At 42.8% G+C, this 15414-nt stretch overlaps 1 protein-coding gene across 2 annotated transcripts in view; it reads right to left on the reverse strand.

The window, feature by feature from the left end:
• The window catches only part of REL (REL proto-oncogene, NF-kB subunit), a 40374-nt gene extending 27606 nt beyond the window's left edge, over window positions 1-12768 (reverse strand). Inside the window, exons 1-2 of one of the 2 annotated variants that reach the window (XM_027693341.1) lie at window positions 12625-12768; window positions 11843-11927 (exon numbers count right to left, since the gene is read on the reverse strand). In XM_027693341.1, the coding sequence (XP_027549142.1) occupies window positions 11843-11927; window positions 12625-12702 (163 nt within the window). In that variant the 5' untranslated portion in view covers window positions 12703-12768. Of the gene's footprint in view, window positions 1-2279; window positions 2372-11842; window positions 11928-12624 lie in introns of those variants that run through there. The other variant, XM_027693343.1, reaches the window with a different exon arrangement.
• Window positions 12769-15414: the final 2646 nt, after the last annotated feature.

Below are 15414 nucleotides of genomic sequence, written 5' to 3' on the forward strand. Positions count from 1 at the left end.
AAAGCTCGGTGACGCTGCAGCCTCTGGAGATTAAACATTAAACTTCACTTTATCTTGGTTCCCTCTCGCTCTGTTTAAGAATCACGTTATCATCTCCGCCGTGATTATCGGTGTCATCATGTTTTGTGCAGAGAGGAAACGCTGAGAAGTGTTTGTGCTCTCTGCAGCCAACTGGAGGCTGTCCGGCGTCCCCCGTTTCTGTAAATCAGCAATGTGCTTAAGAGGTGGCATGGCTTAACTATTCCACGACCTGCTCTCACACACAGAGGTCTTTCAGCTCCCCCACTGCTGTTACAGACCCGTCTTCTTCAGGTCTCGCTGTTTGTCAAACAAATACGAGCTACGTCAAAAAAACAAACTCTCACTAATTCTGGAAGAGAAATGCACGGCTACTCATATTACCTGCCTGCCCACAACTACTCCAAAAAGCATTTGAAATGCAAGAAAAGAAAAAAAAAATCTAGCTAATCCTTCATCTAAGTGCTTAAGAGTTTAATTTGTCTTTGTAATTAATTATAATTGCCTATACACATGCTAGCAATAGAAACGCTGTGCTACATATTACAACCTGCCTCTCGTTCTTATTGTTGTCAAATTGTTTATTTCTCCTCCTGCCCTGAATACTGCACTAAATAATTTTAAAGAGAATTAGTAGATCAAGTGTCCTGATTACATATGCAAGGAAAATAGGTAAAAGCAGTGACAGCTCCAAGAGTTCCACCAGCTTATGCTCATTCAAGGACTGAAGAGTCTTTTATTGTCATCTGTTTTGAGCAATAGAAAGAGAAACAAAAGGACAATCCCAGAAACTCAGAACAAACTTCCATCTCTCCAAGATGATTCAAAGTTTAACACAGCCTGTGCCATGAGGGAGGAAGTGTGACATGCTGCCACCATGCAAAGCGACAGCAGAACCGACGTTCTGCCTCCTTCCTTTCCTCTGGAGGAATTGCCCAATTTGTATTTTTCTTGCACAACCAGGAGCACCCGCGAACACTCTCCAGCAACATCTGCATGTGAAAGCAGAGCAGCTGTGGGTCTTGGTGGAAGATGTGAAAGTATCACCCGAAACCCTCCAGCCCCGCGGTGACTGCAGTGAGACACAGATGGGAGAAGCATCTCCCTTCAACTCTTGATGTCACTGCTCTGCACAAATCCCTGGTGACCCCACATCGGTGGTTTCTAAAAAGCAAGAATCTATCCACTTCTAACCTTCTACAACACCTCAGGCAAAAAAAAAAAAAAAAAAAAAAAAAAAGGTGATGGTGGAAGCTTTGTTACAGCACATTCCAGCTCAAGCAAAAGCAACTGAAAACGTAAACAAGATTTGATTTTAAAAAGCAGTAATCTACCTAAGGCTCCACAAACTGCACAGATTCTAACAGAGACAAAAAAACTGCTCACGAACTTCCTCTTTACTATCGCGTTACATGACAAAACAGTCACCAAAAGGAAAAAAAAAAAAAGCCAACTACAAAAGCAAGTTAGTACCAGGAAGTTATGAACTTCCCCCGCTGAAAAAATTCCTTATCTGGTTCCTAATTACACTGAAAATACATAAAGACGCGAATCAAAAAAAACCCCAAAACTGCTGTCTCCTGCTTCATTTTTGCCACTCTAAAATCAAACATAACGTTTAAAAGATGCCTCTGTACAAAGCCGGTTGTTTTCTCTCTTTGTTGATAGTTGGCACACCTATATATTTACCAGGAGTTAAAGTTTGCTGAGCGGGAACAGAACATACACTTTGCAAATTTGGAAAGCAGCTTTCCCTAGAAATGCTATTCTAATTACCGTAGCCAAGTTTTAAATTTAGGGGGTTTTCTTAAACCCTAAGACAGATACCAGAGAGACTCCTCCCGAAAGGATGACAAACCCGGTTTAATTTAGCCTCAAGAAACTTAATTGCGCTTTTTGTTGCAATTACTCAAAGCACGATCCCTTATCTGCGTTGCTTTGCATTTGTGCCATCTCTGTTTCTCATTCATTTGCATTCCCACGGCCGAGTCCCGACGCGAGCAGGATCCCGATACGAGCATCACCCAGATAGGAGACCCGCATTTAACAACCCAGACAACACAACTGTAAGACTTAAAAGACGCGTTTGAAACCTAACAACAACCTTATAAGATCTCATCGCGATTAACGCCAACAACCCAGCGCTTCTTTAGCGCAAGTACCGACCGCCAGCAGCGAGGAAGGGCGGAGCGGGCTCGGCTCCTCTTCCCGGGACCGCTCCCCGCCGCGTCCCCCCCCCCCCCGTCCCATCCCCGGCTCACCGGCCATGGTGACAGCTCCGCGCTCGGGGCCTCTGCGCCGCGGGGCTCCCGCCCGGGCCCGCACACCTCGGAGGGACGGAACGGACGGCCCGGGCTCGCCGCCCTTTTCAGGGGGAATTTCCCGGCCGGCGGGCGGACCCAGCGCCGCGGAGCCGCCCCCCGCCCGCCCCCGCCGCGTCCGTCCCGCCCGCCCCGCCCGGCGGCAGCGGCAGCGCAGGGAGCGGGGACGGGCTGTGCCCCCCCCCCCATGCCCCCCGAGACCCCCGGCCCCGGGGAGAAGGCAGCAAAAGAAGTTTGTCCTCCGGCCCTGCCCTTCCCGGTAGCCAGAGGTGCAAAGGGAAAAGTTGAATCCTTCTGATTGCAGAGAGAACTTGAGCCTGTTTCCGTCCATACCCTCTCACCTTTCTTTCCAGCAGCATCCCTACAGCACTCCGACACCCCCATTTCCCGCTCTGTCAGCCCCAAGAGACCCAGCTCCCTCGTTATCCATCTTCTCCTCAGCTGCATGGAGCCTGGAAAAAGCTCCAGGGAGACCCTACTGCAGCCTTCCAGCCTTCCAAGCCCCTGCCTCCCAGTACTGGGTTTATTAGAAGGACAAGGACAGACTTTTTACCAAAGCCTGTAGTAACAGAACAAGAGGGCATGGCTTTAAACTGATAGAGGGCAGGATAAGATGTGATATTTAGGAAGAAATTCTTCCTTGTGAGGGTGGTAGGGCACTGGAACAAGGCTACCCAGAGAAGCTGTGGATGCCCCACCCCTGGAAGAGCTCAAGGCCAGGCTGGATGGGGCTCAGAGCAACCCGGTCTAGTGGAAGATGCTCCTGCCTCAAAGCAAGGGGTTGGAACGAGATGGTCTTTGAAGGCCCCTCCCAACCCACTCTAATTCAGTAACAGAGCTGCACGTACTGGGGAGAGACCAATACTGAAGGTAAGGAAAAACTAATCACCAGCAAACTGATTAAAATCACAATGATCAACTTTAAACCTACCAAACCTTCAGAGCTTGGCCCTGACGCAGCGAGATCGAGCGAAGGAGTTGGACACTGGGAATAACCCCAGAGCCTCAAGTCTGGCTCAGGTGGAGGGGTCAGTAACAACCAAGCAAATCTAGGGGGGGAATTAAAAAACACCTGTAAAAAGAGGAACACAAAGGAACAGGAAGACCACACCTAGCTGTGGTGCAAGACTGCACTTAGTTAGCAACAAAATTTCAAGGTTTTTCTTAAGTCTTTACTCTGGGAATGGAACACACTGCCCATGTAGTTAAATGATCAGTATTCATGAAAAAGGAATAAATAAAATACCAAGGAAAGCCTCAAAGAGCACTCGAAGCAAGGTCCAAAACTGGTAGGTTTTTGAACATTTCTTTTTCTCACTATTCTTTTTTTAAAGCAAAGATTATTGGGATGTACAGAAATGAACCACAGCAGAAAACGCTGTTCTATAACCTGCAAATCCATACACCAACCCAGGCAGAGAAGCAAAAGACACTGTTCAATGCTTGTTATTCTTCCTGCCTTGTAGTCCATCTCCTCTTAACAGGACTTTTCTTTATAACCTTATAAACCATCATCATATTTGCTATAAATGGAAAATATCTTTCTCCATCCTGCAAGCAAAACTTTCCTTATTTAAGATTCATCATTCATCACATGGTAGGATTGTGACACCCCTGTCAAATTCATAACTGAAATTGGAAGATTAGAATCGTAGGGGACAAGAAGGATAATCAAAATGTCTGTGACATTAATTCTAGATGATGAAAGGGTAGAAAAGCTACATTATTTAGATATTATATTATGATAAAATAATTCTATGGTAGTGGGTTAGTTTCTTGCCAGAAGAACATGATCTTTCATTTTATTTCCCACAAAAAAAACCCAACTAACACAAAAGAAACAAACCAGAAGTGCCCTAAAACTATGAGAAATTAGGATTGGATTTTTATGTCTTCAAGGGTTTCTTGGATTCCGATTGATGATGTAAAATAAAGCAGGAAAATGGCTCTAATATTCTAAATCAAACTTAGACTTTACCTACACATACACACAACCCTAAAGCACTCACTGACAAAGAGACCACAAATGAAACACTCTTAGGATGGCAGCTGGGGGTTGAGGGCAGGTAGGTGCTTTCCTCTTGCATTTTCAGCAATAGGTTCAAAGATGCCAACAGCTGGAGAAATGTTGCCAATTTGAGGGCATCCCTGCAGGTCACAGGGAAAAAAAAAAAGGAAAAGGGTTCTACTCCTCTGGGCTAGCTGAAGCTGTAGATGTGAGTTTTGTGTTTGAATATAAAGCAAGTTGTCAGGACAGGCACATGAAGCGACTAAATGCTTTTCCTTACTTATCTTCAGGTTGGTTTGCAAAAATCTCAGATAGTAAAAAGTGTGGCACCTCAGGAAGAATGAATTTAGGTGCTTCCCTAAACACAGTTTATATCCCTGGTGTCCACCTACTTCTCTAGCCTGTGACACTACTGAACAAAACACAGACCAAGGCACCTGGGAAACTCTGCGGCTCAAAACAGAACTATCTACACATTTATGTGGAAGGAAAGTGTTATTGTAGGGTATAGATCTAAACCAATGTGAAATTAAGGGCAGTATTCCAGGCAATACAAAGACCATGTTATGACTAAAACATAATAAACATTCCCTACTTTTCCCCAGCTCTTTTGAACTCCGAGTCCTAGGGCTTGCAGGAACAGGCTACTCAAAAGATAATCTCTAAGACTGCACGTTTGAAATTCAGGTGGTACCTTACATACACACCAATGTCCATGGTGCAAACTGCTGCTTGATATTATTTTCAAGAGAAAATATGAGTGGCTTGCACTTCTTATAGCAACCACAGAACTCCAACTCCATCCCTATTCCTTCCCTCTTCAATAAAATAGAGGACAACCAAGCATATGAAGTGCTTCACTGTATAAGATCTATATGCTCCCACCATGGGAATATGCAAGGACTAGATCTGGCTCAGGAAGCCTTTGAACAAAGTTACTGGAGGAAGGACAGTGTGATAGGAGACATTTTCTTGATGGTTCTATTCTCTCCAGCATTAATCTGATGCCCAGGGAAAAGCACAACAGTGGGACAAAAGGATCTTTTAGTCTAAGCCCAGCGTGGCTGTTTTATAAAACATTCATGTTCCTAAACCAGGGGAAAGCTCTATGGAAACCAAGAAGCCTTCCCAAGTAAAAGGCAGAAACCTAAGCACATGAAAGAGGCCTTACTCAAAATCATGCAAGCATAATGATAGATCCCTCTATTCCACATAATCAATTCTGTTCTGCTGTGATTGGAATCTACGGCCGAGGGAATATCCCAGGAGAGCGAGGTGAAGTAGAGGGTTTCAGGAGAGCTCTGGCAATCACAGAAACCTCGTCAGCAGCTGCCATGAAGCGTAAGAACATGAGATAACTTTGGGGATATGCAGATCTCTGCAAAAAGCAGGACGGAATTCCCCTCCTCCAGCATTGCATAACACAAGCCAGGTGCATCACTAGTGTTTTTGTCAGCTGACTTTGGCTATAGCCGGAGGCAGGTGAGATACCAGAATTTTTAGGCCAGTCTGATCCAGTGCTTTACTTCCTGTCTTCCAGTTAAAGCCAGTGCTTTAAGATGCCATTTTTCTCCACTTATCGAGCCCAAAGACAAGTCCTGCCCTCCTGCTTTTCGCCGGCTGCTGCACCAGCACAGGTAACACCTACGTTGCCGTAAGGAATAAAGCTTCCTGTCCTGGCAGGGAATATCAGAACAGTGGAGGGGAAAAAAAAAACCAACCCAAAAACCAGCACTAAAACCTCTTACAGCAAAGGATTGAGTGTCTGGCACGGTGTCTGACAAGCCAAGGATGATGGTCCTTTAGGTGGTGCTTAGCACAGGCATTGCCCAATGAAGCTGCTGTGACAGGAGAGCAGCACAGGCAAAACTGTTAAGCCTTCATTTCCTGTTCCCAGCTATCTGACTTAGATCAAAGATAAGTATCTTGTCACTGGCCTGGTTAAGCAGACACTAAGGTACTTCAGAATATGACTCTCCTAATAAAGTATATCCTACTAGCAATAAAAATAATAAAATCATTCCTTTTTCTCTTTATTCCATAAAGTTAGGTCCTGTTTTGATGTCCACTGTATCTCAAGCCTCACATACTCCCCAGATTAGCAATTTCTAATCCTCTATGCCTTTAGGAAGCCTTGTTTGAAGTATTTTTTTTAATCTCAAAGGCCTCTTATTTAAACACTTTTAGACCTCTTGGTGGTTAAAGCTTTTGTGGTTATTGGTCCTGGGGAAGGTTCTAATGCAGAAGCCATTCCCAAAGAAGTCATGGCTTCCAGATTAATGATAAACTCAAAGGCTGTTCAAGCCACTCTGCTGGAAGCACTCCTGTACCACACTTTTGAGTTTGTTTGACATAGAACAATGCTACTGTGCCTCCTCCTCAAAACAGGGTGGAGAGAAAGGAAATGCTAATAGAGAAAGGTTGGTCCTGTGGATAAGGCACAAGGCTGTGATTCAGGAGACTGGAATTTGGCTCTTGGCAAGTCAGCCTCTCTACTCTTAGGCAAGCTGTTTCATTCTCTAAGCCTCAATTTCCCCAAGAGAAATCAGAGAAGATACTTCCCTGCTCCCACATTTCTACCTTATCCACTCGTGATGCAACTTCTTCAGGGGATGAACCGCTTGTTACATGAGCGTCAAGCCACGATAGTTTCATGGACACTCCAGACTGTGTAGTGTCAGGAAAAGGCAGTCCCCTCCTCTTTGTCTCCTTCCCTCCAGGTAACTCACTCCTGTGTTTCTCAAGCGCTCCTTTGGAGGCACAGGAGCTTGCTTAAAAGTAACCTGGAGGAAACAAGATCATTGGCTTTCTGCTGGCTCAGTTTTTACTGAGCCAGTTCCATGTACAATCACAGAAATAACTGTGCCAGCGGGAAGGAATGTGGTGGCACCGAGGCTAGAACAAGTTGCTGGAAGACAGATTTGGGCAGAGGTGCCTGCTTCCTGACAGAGTATTAATGTCATGGAACTGTAGCACAACAGTGTATTTTTAGCTTGAGGAATTGATAAAATTCTCTGAAATCTCTAATTTGGGCTCCTTTCTTCCCAGAGTTAGTGTTTAGAGCAGAAGTCCTCAGGCACCTTCTCCCCCAGACCTCTCACATGCTTCCCCTTCCTTTCTCCTCATCCCAGTGCTATGAACACACATCACAGTTTGGGAGTTGCATTGTTTGAACAGAGAAAACAGAGAGGAACTTCTCACGTTTGTTGGCAGGCAAAGGAAAAAAATTGAGTAGTGAAGCTACAGTGAAGCTGATTAGTGACCTCTGCAATGGACAAGCTGCAAACTCCTTCCTTATGCCACAGTCAGGATTCATCTGATGCAGAAGTGCTGTAAGGAGATGACTTAGGGAAGAGGTGAGCTCAGGCTGAGCACAAGGAGCTAAGCCAGCAGAAAACAACTTTTTCTCCCCAGAAAGATCTTTTTCAAACAGATAACCTCTATAAGCCAGATCACTGTTGCTGCCTCAAAGGGAAGCAACAGAATTGCTCTTTCTGCAGCCACAAAACAAACAGAAGGAAAGATGGGAATTGTCCCTTTGGCAACAGCAAGCTGTTGAGAATACCTTAGTTGTAACATACTACAAATACATAGGCAAGGTATGTCTAAAGTAATTGCCCTGCTCCCCAAAATCTCAGCATGTACCAGCCAGTCACCATGCACTGGATCCACCTACAGAGGATAACAATCACTCATCCAGGTTTTCACTACAAGACATCCCTTTTTTCCTCAGGGCTCACAAGGAGTTTAGGCTACTTAACATCACCTTGAGCTTCAAGAACCTAAAAAGACCACATCTACAGCCAATAATAGAGGTTAAAAGGTACATTGTTTCAGTACAGCTCCACCAGATATAGCTCCTTTGAAAATTAAGGTGTAAGAGTTCAAATTAAATCTCTAGCCCAATGATCCCTGTAAATTCTGACTTGTACAGTTAAAGGATTACAGCCAGGAATGACACCACTCTTCAGGCCCAACGTAAACACATAACACCTTCTGGGACAAGTTCACACACAAAGTCCTCCTACACATGCAAAGCAAACCTGCAGTTTGTAAACTGGCCCTACACATGTTATCTGGAGCCACATGAGCCCTTTGTACAAATTGCCCAGGGCTGTGTGTCACAGGTGCCGCCTCACCGCGCAAAATCTTACCGGCAATACTCAGCCACAAACCCTGAGTAACCCACAACCAACTCCACTGCTTCACCCCACTGCTGTGTGCACTTTGTGCCTGTACCATCCAGTTTACTGCTGTGCTGCAATAAAATAATTCAGATTTATTAAAAGGGCCGACATCCTAGCAAGGCTGCACTCACTCATCTGAGCTTTCTGAATTCCAAGGTTGAAGGCCCCTGATTTCTCACCCGGAACAGCCATGGGTTTTGCTGTTTCAGAGTCTTGTTCATTTGGCAGTTGCTGCATGACTCGTCAGTTAGGACATTTGGGGAAAGTCTGACATGGTTTTTGTAATCAATGCTGTGGCTAACCTCTCCTATAACAATGAATTTGATAAATACTCACTTGCACACGGCATTTCCACTTATGAATGTTAACATTGCTGGAAATAGATAAAATCCAAACAACATCCTCTGGGTTTTCTGTCTGAAATATTGTGCCTTAGGTATAAGTAAACATGTCAGGCACCATGACACTCAGAAAATTTTCAGATGCCTGTAAAAACTACTGTAGGTGTTTACTCACTGTATGGTATCCTGAGCTCTCATCTCCAAATGTAGCCAAAGACAGCTAACTGTGCCTTTTCCAGGAGTTCCCATTGAAAGGAAACCTGCATAAATAATCATCTGCTTTACTCACTGTATGTGAGTAAAGAAGACACATATCAAGCTTTTTTTTTATTTTTAATTAAAAGGAACAACAAGCCAAGAAGAAGAATTCTTCAAGAGATCTGTTGCACAACAAGCATCAAGAAAAAGGAACTGAACAGATTTTTTTTTCCCTGTTCAGTGGAAATAACAGCTTTAGACACAGCCTGCTGAATGGAAACACAACAGACACAAAAGGAGAATTGCTACCACAAGCTGCTTCTGGCAAGTACATGCAGGAACCAGAGAAAGGAGAAGGCCTAACCCAAGAGAGACATGACAGAAAAGAGCCAGTGGCAAGAAGGATTAATTAGAACAAGGGCTAGAAGGGCAATGTCATATATAAAGTTGAATGTAAAGAAAAGGTAACTGCTTGATGGAAAGGTTCCTTAACAGGCAGATGGAGAAAAGACAAATGATACTCAGTAAAGCCACTGATATCCCAGCTTCACCTTTGATTAGTCTCCAACGAGACCCTGGGGTGCAAGTCAGGTCAGCAGTGCTGAAAGTCAACCTGTTGAATTATCTGTTTCACAAAGGCTGAGACAGGTATCTGTTACCTAACTTCTGCATTGCACCATCCCCAGGGGCTCTAAGCTAAGCATTACAGGCTCCAGTACCAAAAGTGCAGAAACTAAGGAGCTGGGGGCATTTGGAATAAAGTCTTCGATTACTGTTCCCCTGCCCTAACTCCTGATTGTCACAACAACTTGTCCCTTGATGCCACTGCCCCAGTGACTGTGAGTAACACCGTTGGGTTTGTGGTGACTCAATAAAATGCCCCCTCGTGGTGACCACTGCGATTTCCTGACAGGGCACCCAAAATTCTGCCTTCCCAGCACACCTCACCGTGTCTGCCCCTCACTGCTCCTCACACTCTCGTGGTTTCCTGCCTCTTCCAGAACAAGAGGGTGAAGATTTTCGTGTGCAAAGCAGAGGGCTGGTCTCTGTGTGGTTATCCTGAGCTCTCGTCTCCCAAAAGTAGCCAGAGACAGCTGACTGTGCCTTTTCCAGGAGTTTCCATTAAAAGGAAACCTGCATAAACAACCATCTGCATAACAGAAATTAAATGGAGAGCAAAGTTCCCACTTGAATTTGCAAAGTATTTCTGTCAATCTACATAATCACTTGCTTTAAAAAAAAAAATAATCAGAGAAGCCAAATTTAGAGGTTTAAAGAAGTTTGTGACTTTTTAGAGATAATTCATTTTTTTCAGCTATTTCAGTTTTCCTTACCACCTTTCCCTTACCCTGAAAAAGGAAAATCAAATGAGTAAACCAATCCAGATTTAAGAGTATCTCAAAGCTTTTGAGACAGTAGAGACTCATAGTTCAGTAAGAGACCCCAAATCTGTTCCCAAGGGTACAGATGCTGCACAGTCCAATAAGGAGTAAATTCTGTATCTGGCTGATTCCAGGAGACTCGGCCATGGTACTGGCAGAGACACTTGCCTAAAGTACAGGGAGCTACTACACTTCATTAGTATTCATTATGGCCCACACCCACCTCTAAACAGCCTGCAGAGAGACTGTTGCAATTCTGAAATTGGTACTGAGACCTGATTCACATCCAGATACTTTTACCGCCCCAAGTCTTCCAAACTTACCTGGCCCACCAAGTGAAACTACAGGCCCCAGGAGAAAGCTCTTGCTGCAAGAAAAAACTTTAATTCCAGCTCTCCTGAATCGTTCCTTTAATTCCAGCTTTCTTTTCCCCAGTGTTAGACCCTTAATATTCAGCTGGACAAGATGCTGCTGCTACTAATTCATTTTCCCCAACAGTGGGCAATGTCTGTGCTCTTGGGGTACAAAAAGCCCATTGGGAAGTAAACCTAAAAATAACAATGATGTTACTTCAAAAATCCATGTCATTTAACTGCTGAATTTTTAAAAACTAGAATTCGTATTCCTTTCACGCATCTTAATTACACATGATATTGTTTCTGCCTCCTGAATATGCATCTTTAAGCTTCAATGTCAACATAAAGACTGGTCCAGCTATGCAATTACAGCACTTTTGCTTCTGCAAATATTCCCATGACCTACATCACAGAAAGAAAAAACTCTGGCAGGTGACCCAGTTACTACAGACTTGGTCAGTTCAGGACTTCACACTTGCAACACAGTTAAAACCTTATTTGCAAAACAGCACTGCTGTAACTGGTCAAGTGGAAACCATGTGACCTGACATGTTTTTAATTGTAACGTAGACAGAAGTTTTAATTTACATAGCCTAGGACTAACTTCTACTTCTGTTCTGATGCCAGAGGACACCAGAAATGTAGGAAGTGAACACAAAAAAAAAAAAAAAAAAAAAAAAAAAGAAAGGCAGCTGCTTGGATAATTTACTCAGACAATTACTGTCTCATCATTACCATCCCTGCTTGGAAGAATGTTTACTAGCGCCCCTAGAAGAAGAATGGGAAAATAAAATTAAATATATAGCTGGATGGAACCACAGAATAAATTATATTTAGCATAGCAATTACAGTTTCTCCCAGACTATATGCATTATGAACAACCTATATATGTGTGGTCAACAACCCTGCCTCATAAACATCCCTGTAATTAATTTGAAATAACAAAAACCTGGGGTAAATAAACATAGTGTTATTTTGGTCCCTTTAACAGAGTGTTTGGCTCCTTAACTATACACAGATACTTGATTCACCACAACTGATGAAGCAGAAGTCTCCAGCAAGGAAAGAAGAGGAAGACTCAGGTGTGCCAGGGATGAAGGCGGTGGCAAGAACCTCCTAAAATAATAAAAAAACCCCAAATTGATTATGGTTTATAAAAACAATACACAGCAAAGCAGCCACTGCTTAACTAAAGGTTACTAAAGGGTTGTTTTTTTCCACTCCATAACAGCAACCATTGCCATTCTATGCTCTAGCAATCCTGTCCACTTCTCTTTTGCAATATCCTCCCCTTCATAAGTCTGTAACCCACAATTCTTTCAACTTTTGCAAGAGATCCTGGCTGTCTTCCAACCCAGAGCTTCCCAATGCTGTGTGCACAGCACTGCTTCATGAACAGATGTTTGGTTTCTCCATAAATTCCTGTCCTGGACCAGTGAGATGGAGAGGAGCCACAATTCTCTGTGGCTGCCCTCATGAAAGTGTCTCCATCTTGGCTCATAACACACTTAAGCAGAGACTGAACAAGATTTATTTGGGAAATCTGGGAAAATTCACACTCCTAAAGCTGAAGGGATGGGGTGTGCCAACTTCCCTCCACGGAGTGTTTCTTCCACCTTTCTTTGGAGGGGATTTAAGCAACTCATGAAGCAACAGCACATTCTTGGGTGCTGGAGTGATGCTCCTTGTGTGTGTTCACTGCACTGAACAAGCTTTGATTCCAGGAATAAGTTTATTAAATTTGGGGTCAGGCAATAACACATTCATAGCACTACAGTTAAGAGTCAAGAACCCAGTCACACCCCTCACTTACAGGCAATGCTTCCACTTGAGTTGACTGTAATTTCATCTGAGTGATAAAAGTCCACAGCTCTGCAAACAGAATATTCATTTAGGTATTGTAAGGGAGATGGCTTTGAGCAACTTGCTGTAAACTCTGTCATTCATTCAGAAAAATACAACAATATACCAGTTCACACACATAACATTTATATTTTTTTTAAATAAGGACTTACATTTAGTGTTCATTCATTTTTTTGTAGAGATGAGCAGTAACTCCTTAGAAAATATGTCACCATATTTTTTTTTTCAGTTCTACTATTGGGAATTATCGAGATTTCTCCCAACCAACCTCACTCATTCCCACAACAGTAAGACATAAGAACTTACCTAGCAGCACTTAGTAAGGTGTTAACTTGGATCTGACAGTCCCATGGCACTGCCTGTTGTGCTAAAATTCTTAGTGGGACTTTTTTTGTGGAGAAACAAAAATAAGCAGGAAACAGATTTGTGATTTTTTTTTTTTTCTTCTTAAGTCAAGGTCTGAAAAGAAAAGTTGTTTAATCTGCAAGCTTATAAAGAACCAACAAGAATAGTGGGCTAAAACAAATATAGTGGCTTTAAAAAAAAATAAAAAAAGAGTCAGAAGTTGGTGTCAGTTTTAGTCTCTAGAAATAGTTACCAGAGTCCTTATAATAGTCCTTAGCCAGATACAGTAACTGTTATGTACTGGGAATCCCCACTGCAGACACAGACAACCTGACTGAAGAAAAAGGGTCAAACAACACAATCTCACACATTCAGGGAACTTGGCTTCAGTTTCTGGTGTTAGCCACAAAATTTCTGTCTGACCCTCCATAAATCTCTACGCCTTAGATTCCTCTTCTGTTAAAGTGGATTTTTTTTTAAAAAACCACAACTTAAAAAAATTGTAAAGACTTAAGTGTTAAAAAGGATTTTTACACGTATAAGGATAAGTCTTGGAAAAAAAAGGAATTTTGGTGGGCACTCTGTCCAGTTATTTCGGATAAGAAGTCACCTTAAACACTGGTGTTAGTGGCATCCCTTACTTAACAAATAGATCATCATCCCATGGGTTGTTTGTCAACAAAAGCTCTTAGGTAGCTGAAAACCAAAACAATCTAAGCTAAACAGATTGACTGAGAACAGACTGAAGTTCACATAGAAGCAGGAGCTGATGAAATCAGGTCTTGCTTAGAAGTCACTGAGAACCTGTGGTTAGTTTCTACCCCGTAACCTTAAACTTTTCTAAGTAGTGGCTTTGCTTCTGTTTGACGTTTTTAGACCTTTGCACGAGGACACACAGAAGTGCACCAGGGTTTCCCCACTGACATCACAGCCACTGAAATCAGGAGTGACCTTTAAGGCTGAACAAGATTTGAGTTTGAACCTACAGACCTCTATTCGAGCTCCAGAGTTGCGCTTCTGGACAATCCATCTCAGTTTACTTGTTACTGAAAGGCAAACTCAAAATAACTTGAAATAAGCAGAGTCTGGAGAACATCGAGATATTATTACCTTTACTTAATTTTCCCCACTTGAAGTCACAACATGTATGAAGGGGAGAAAAAATTAACATGCTGTTGATTACTCATTTCTGTAAGAGGAATGTCAATCAACTGATTGATAATTTTTTTTTTTTAAATGTACCAAACATTTACTCTGAGTGACAGCACAGCAAACATCTCTGTACTTGCACAACTTACCATTTGGTGTAAGCCAGGATTTATTTAGTGGGTGAACAGGAGAGGGAAGAGAAACAGGGGATTCCCTGGCCTTCTCATTCCTCGTACTTCGCTGTTTGCAACATTGTCATTTTCCTCAAAATACAGTTCCCAGGGGCGTGTTTTTGTCCCACTTGATTTTAACTAAATTACTGCAAACCTATTGCTCCAGAAAAAAAATACTGTTCCCATGATCTTCTTGTTGTTTTGTGATTTGACAAAATTGGGTATTTTATTTTTTGGGTAAGTGCCCTGAGCAAAAGCTACACTGGGTTGCTTTTCAGACTCTCCCAACAGCCGTAATCCTAAATAGCAGAAAAAGTACAGTCTTGGTTAAAGACCTGTAAAACCACTCAAAATGAGCAGAGAAAATTAACACGTGCTACACCACCCAGGCAAAACCAGAAGTGAATGTGATGACCTGTTACAGGCCTTGCAAGAAATACTTGAAGACTTCTGGTTTCATAAATAAAATTCAGAATCAGGACCAGCTTTCAGTTTGCTGACAGTCTAATGCCTGTTTCGTTTCAGGAGAGCAGAAAATGTATAGACTTCAAATAGCTGGTGCTTCTTTAGCTTAGCTATTAGAAATCTCTGTTGTGTTGCTCACTAAGGCAGGGTTATGTCCTCCTGCTGAAGGAGTGGAAAAAGGCTGTACGTAATAAAAATGTAAATTCAGCATCAAATACATAAGAAAGGGAAAAACAACCTGACAAAAATCACAACAAACAGTATTCCACAGCAGTGCTGAAGGCGTAGGGCCAAGCACTTATACATCAAGTGATTCACTAAACCTCAGCTTTTCTTCTTTGCATGCAAGCACTGAGGCAGAGTATGTGTGATAACTCTCTGTTCTGGCCAAGTGGCCACACTGGAAAAACAGAGCAGAATTAAAATTCAAACTGCATGGACAAAAGCAATTCTAGCTTTAGCACCTACTTGCTACAGCATTACCTCTCGATTTATTTTTATCATAATACCATCAACACACTTTGTTGGTCATGGCTAGTCAACGCTTCCTGTTTTAAGGCCACATTTTCAGTTACTCCCAGTTTGCCAAAACCTTTTCTTTGGAGTAT

Source organism: Neopelma chrysocephalum, unplaced genomic scaffold (genome assembly GCF_003984885.1).
Source record: "Neopelma chrysocephalum unplaced genomic scaffold, ASM398488v2 Primary Assembly neopelma1_91, whole genome shotgun sequence".
Classification (NCBI taxonomy): Eukaryota; Metazoa; Chordata; class Aves; order Passeriformes; family Pipridae; genus Neopelma; species Neopelma chrysocephalum.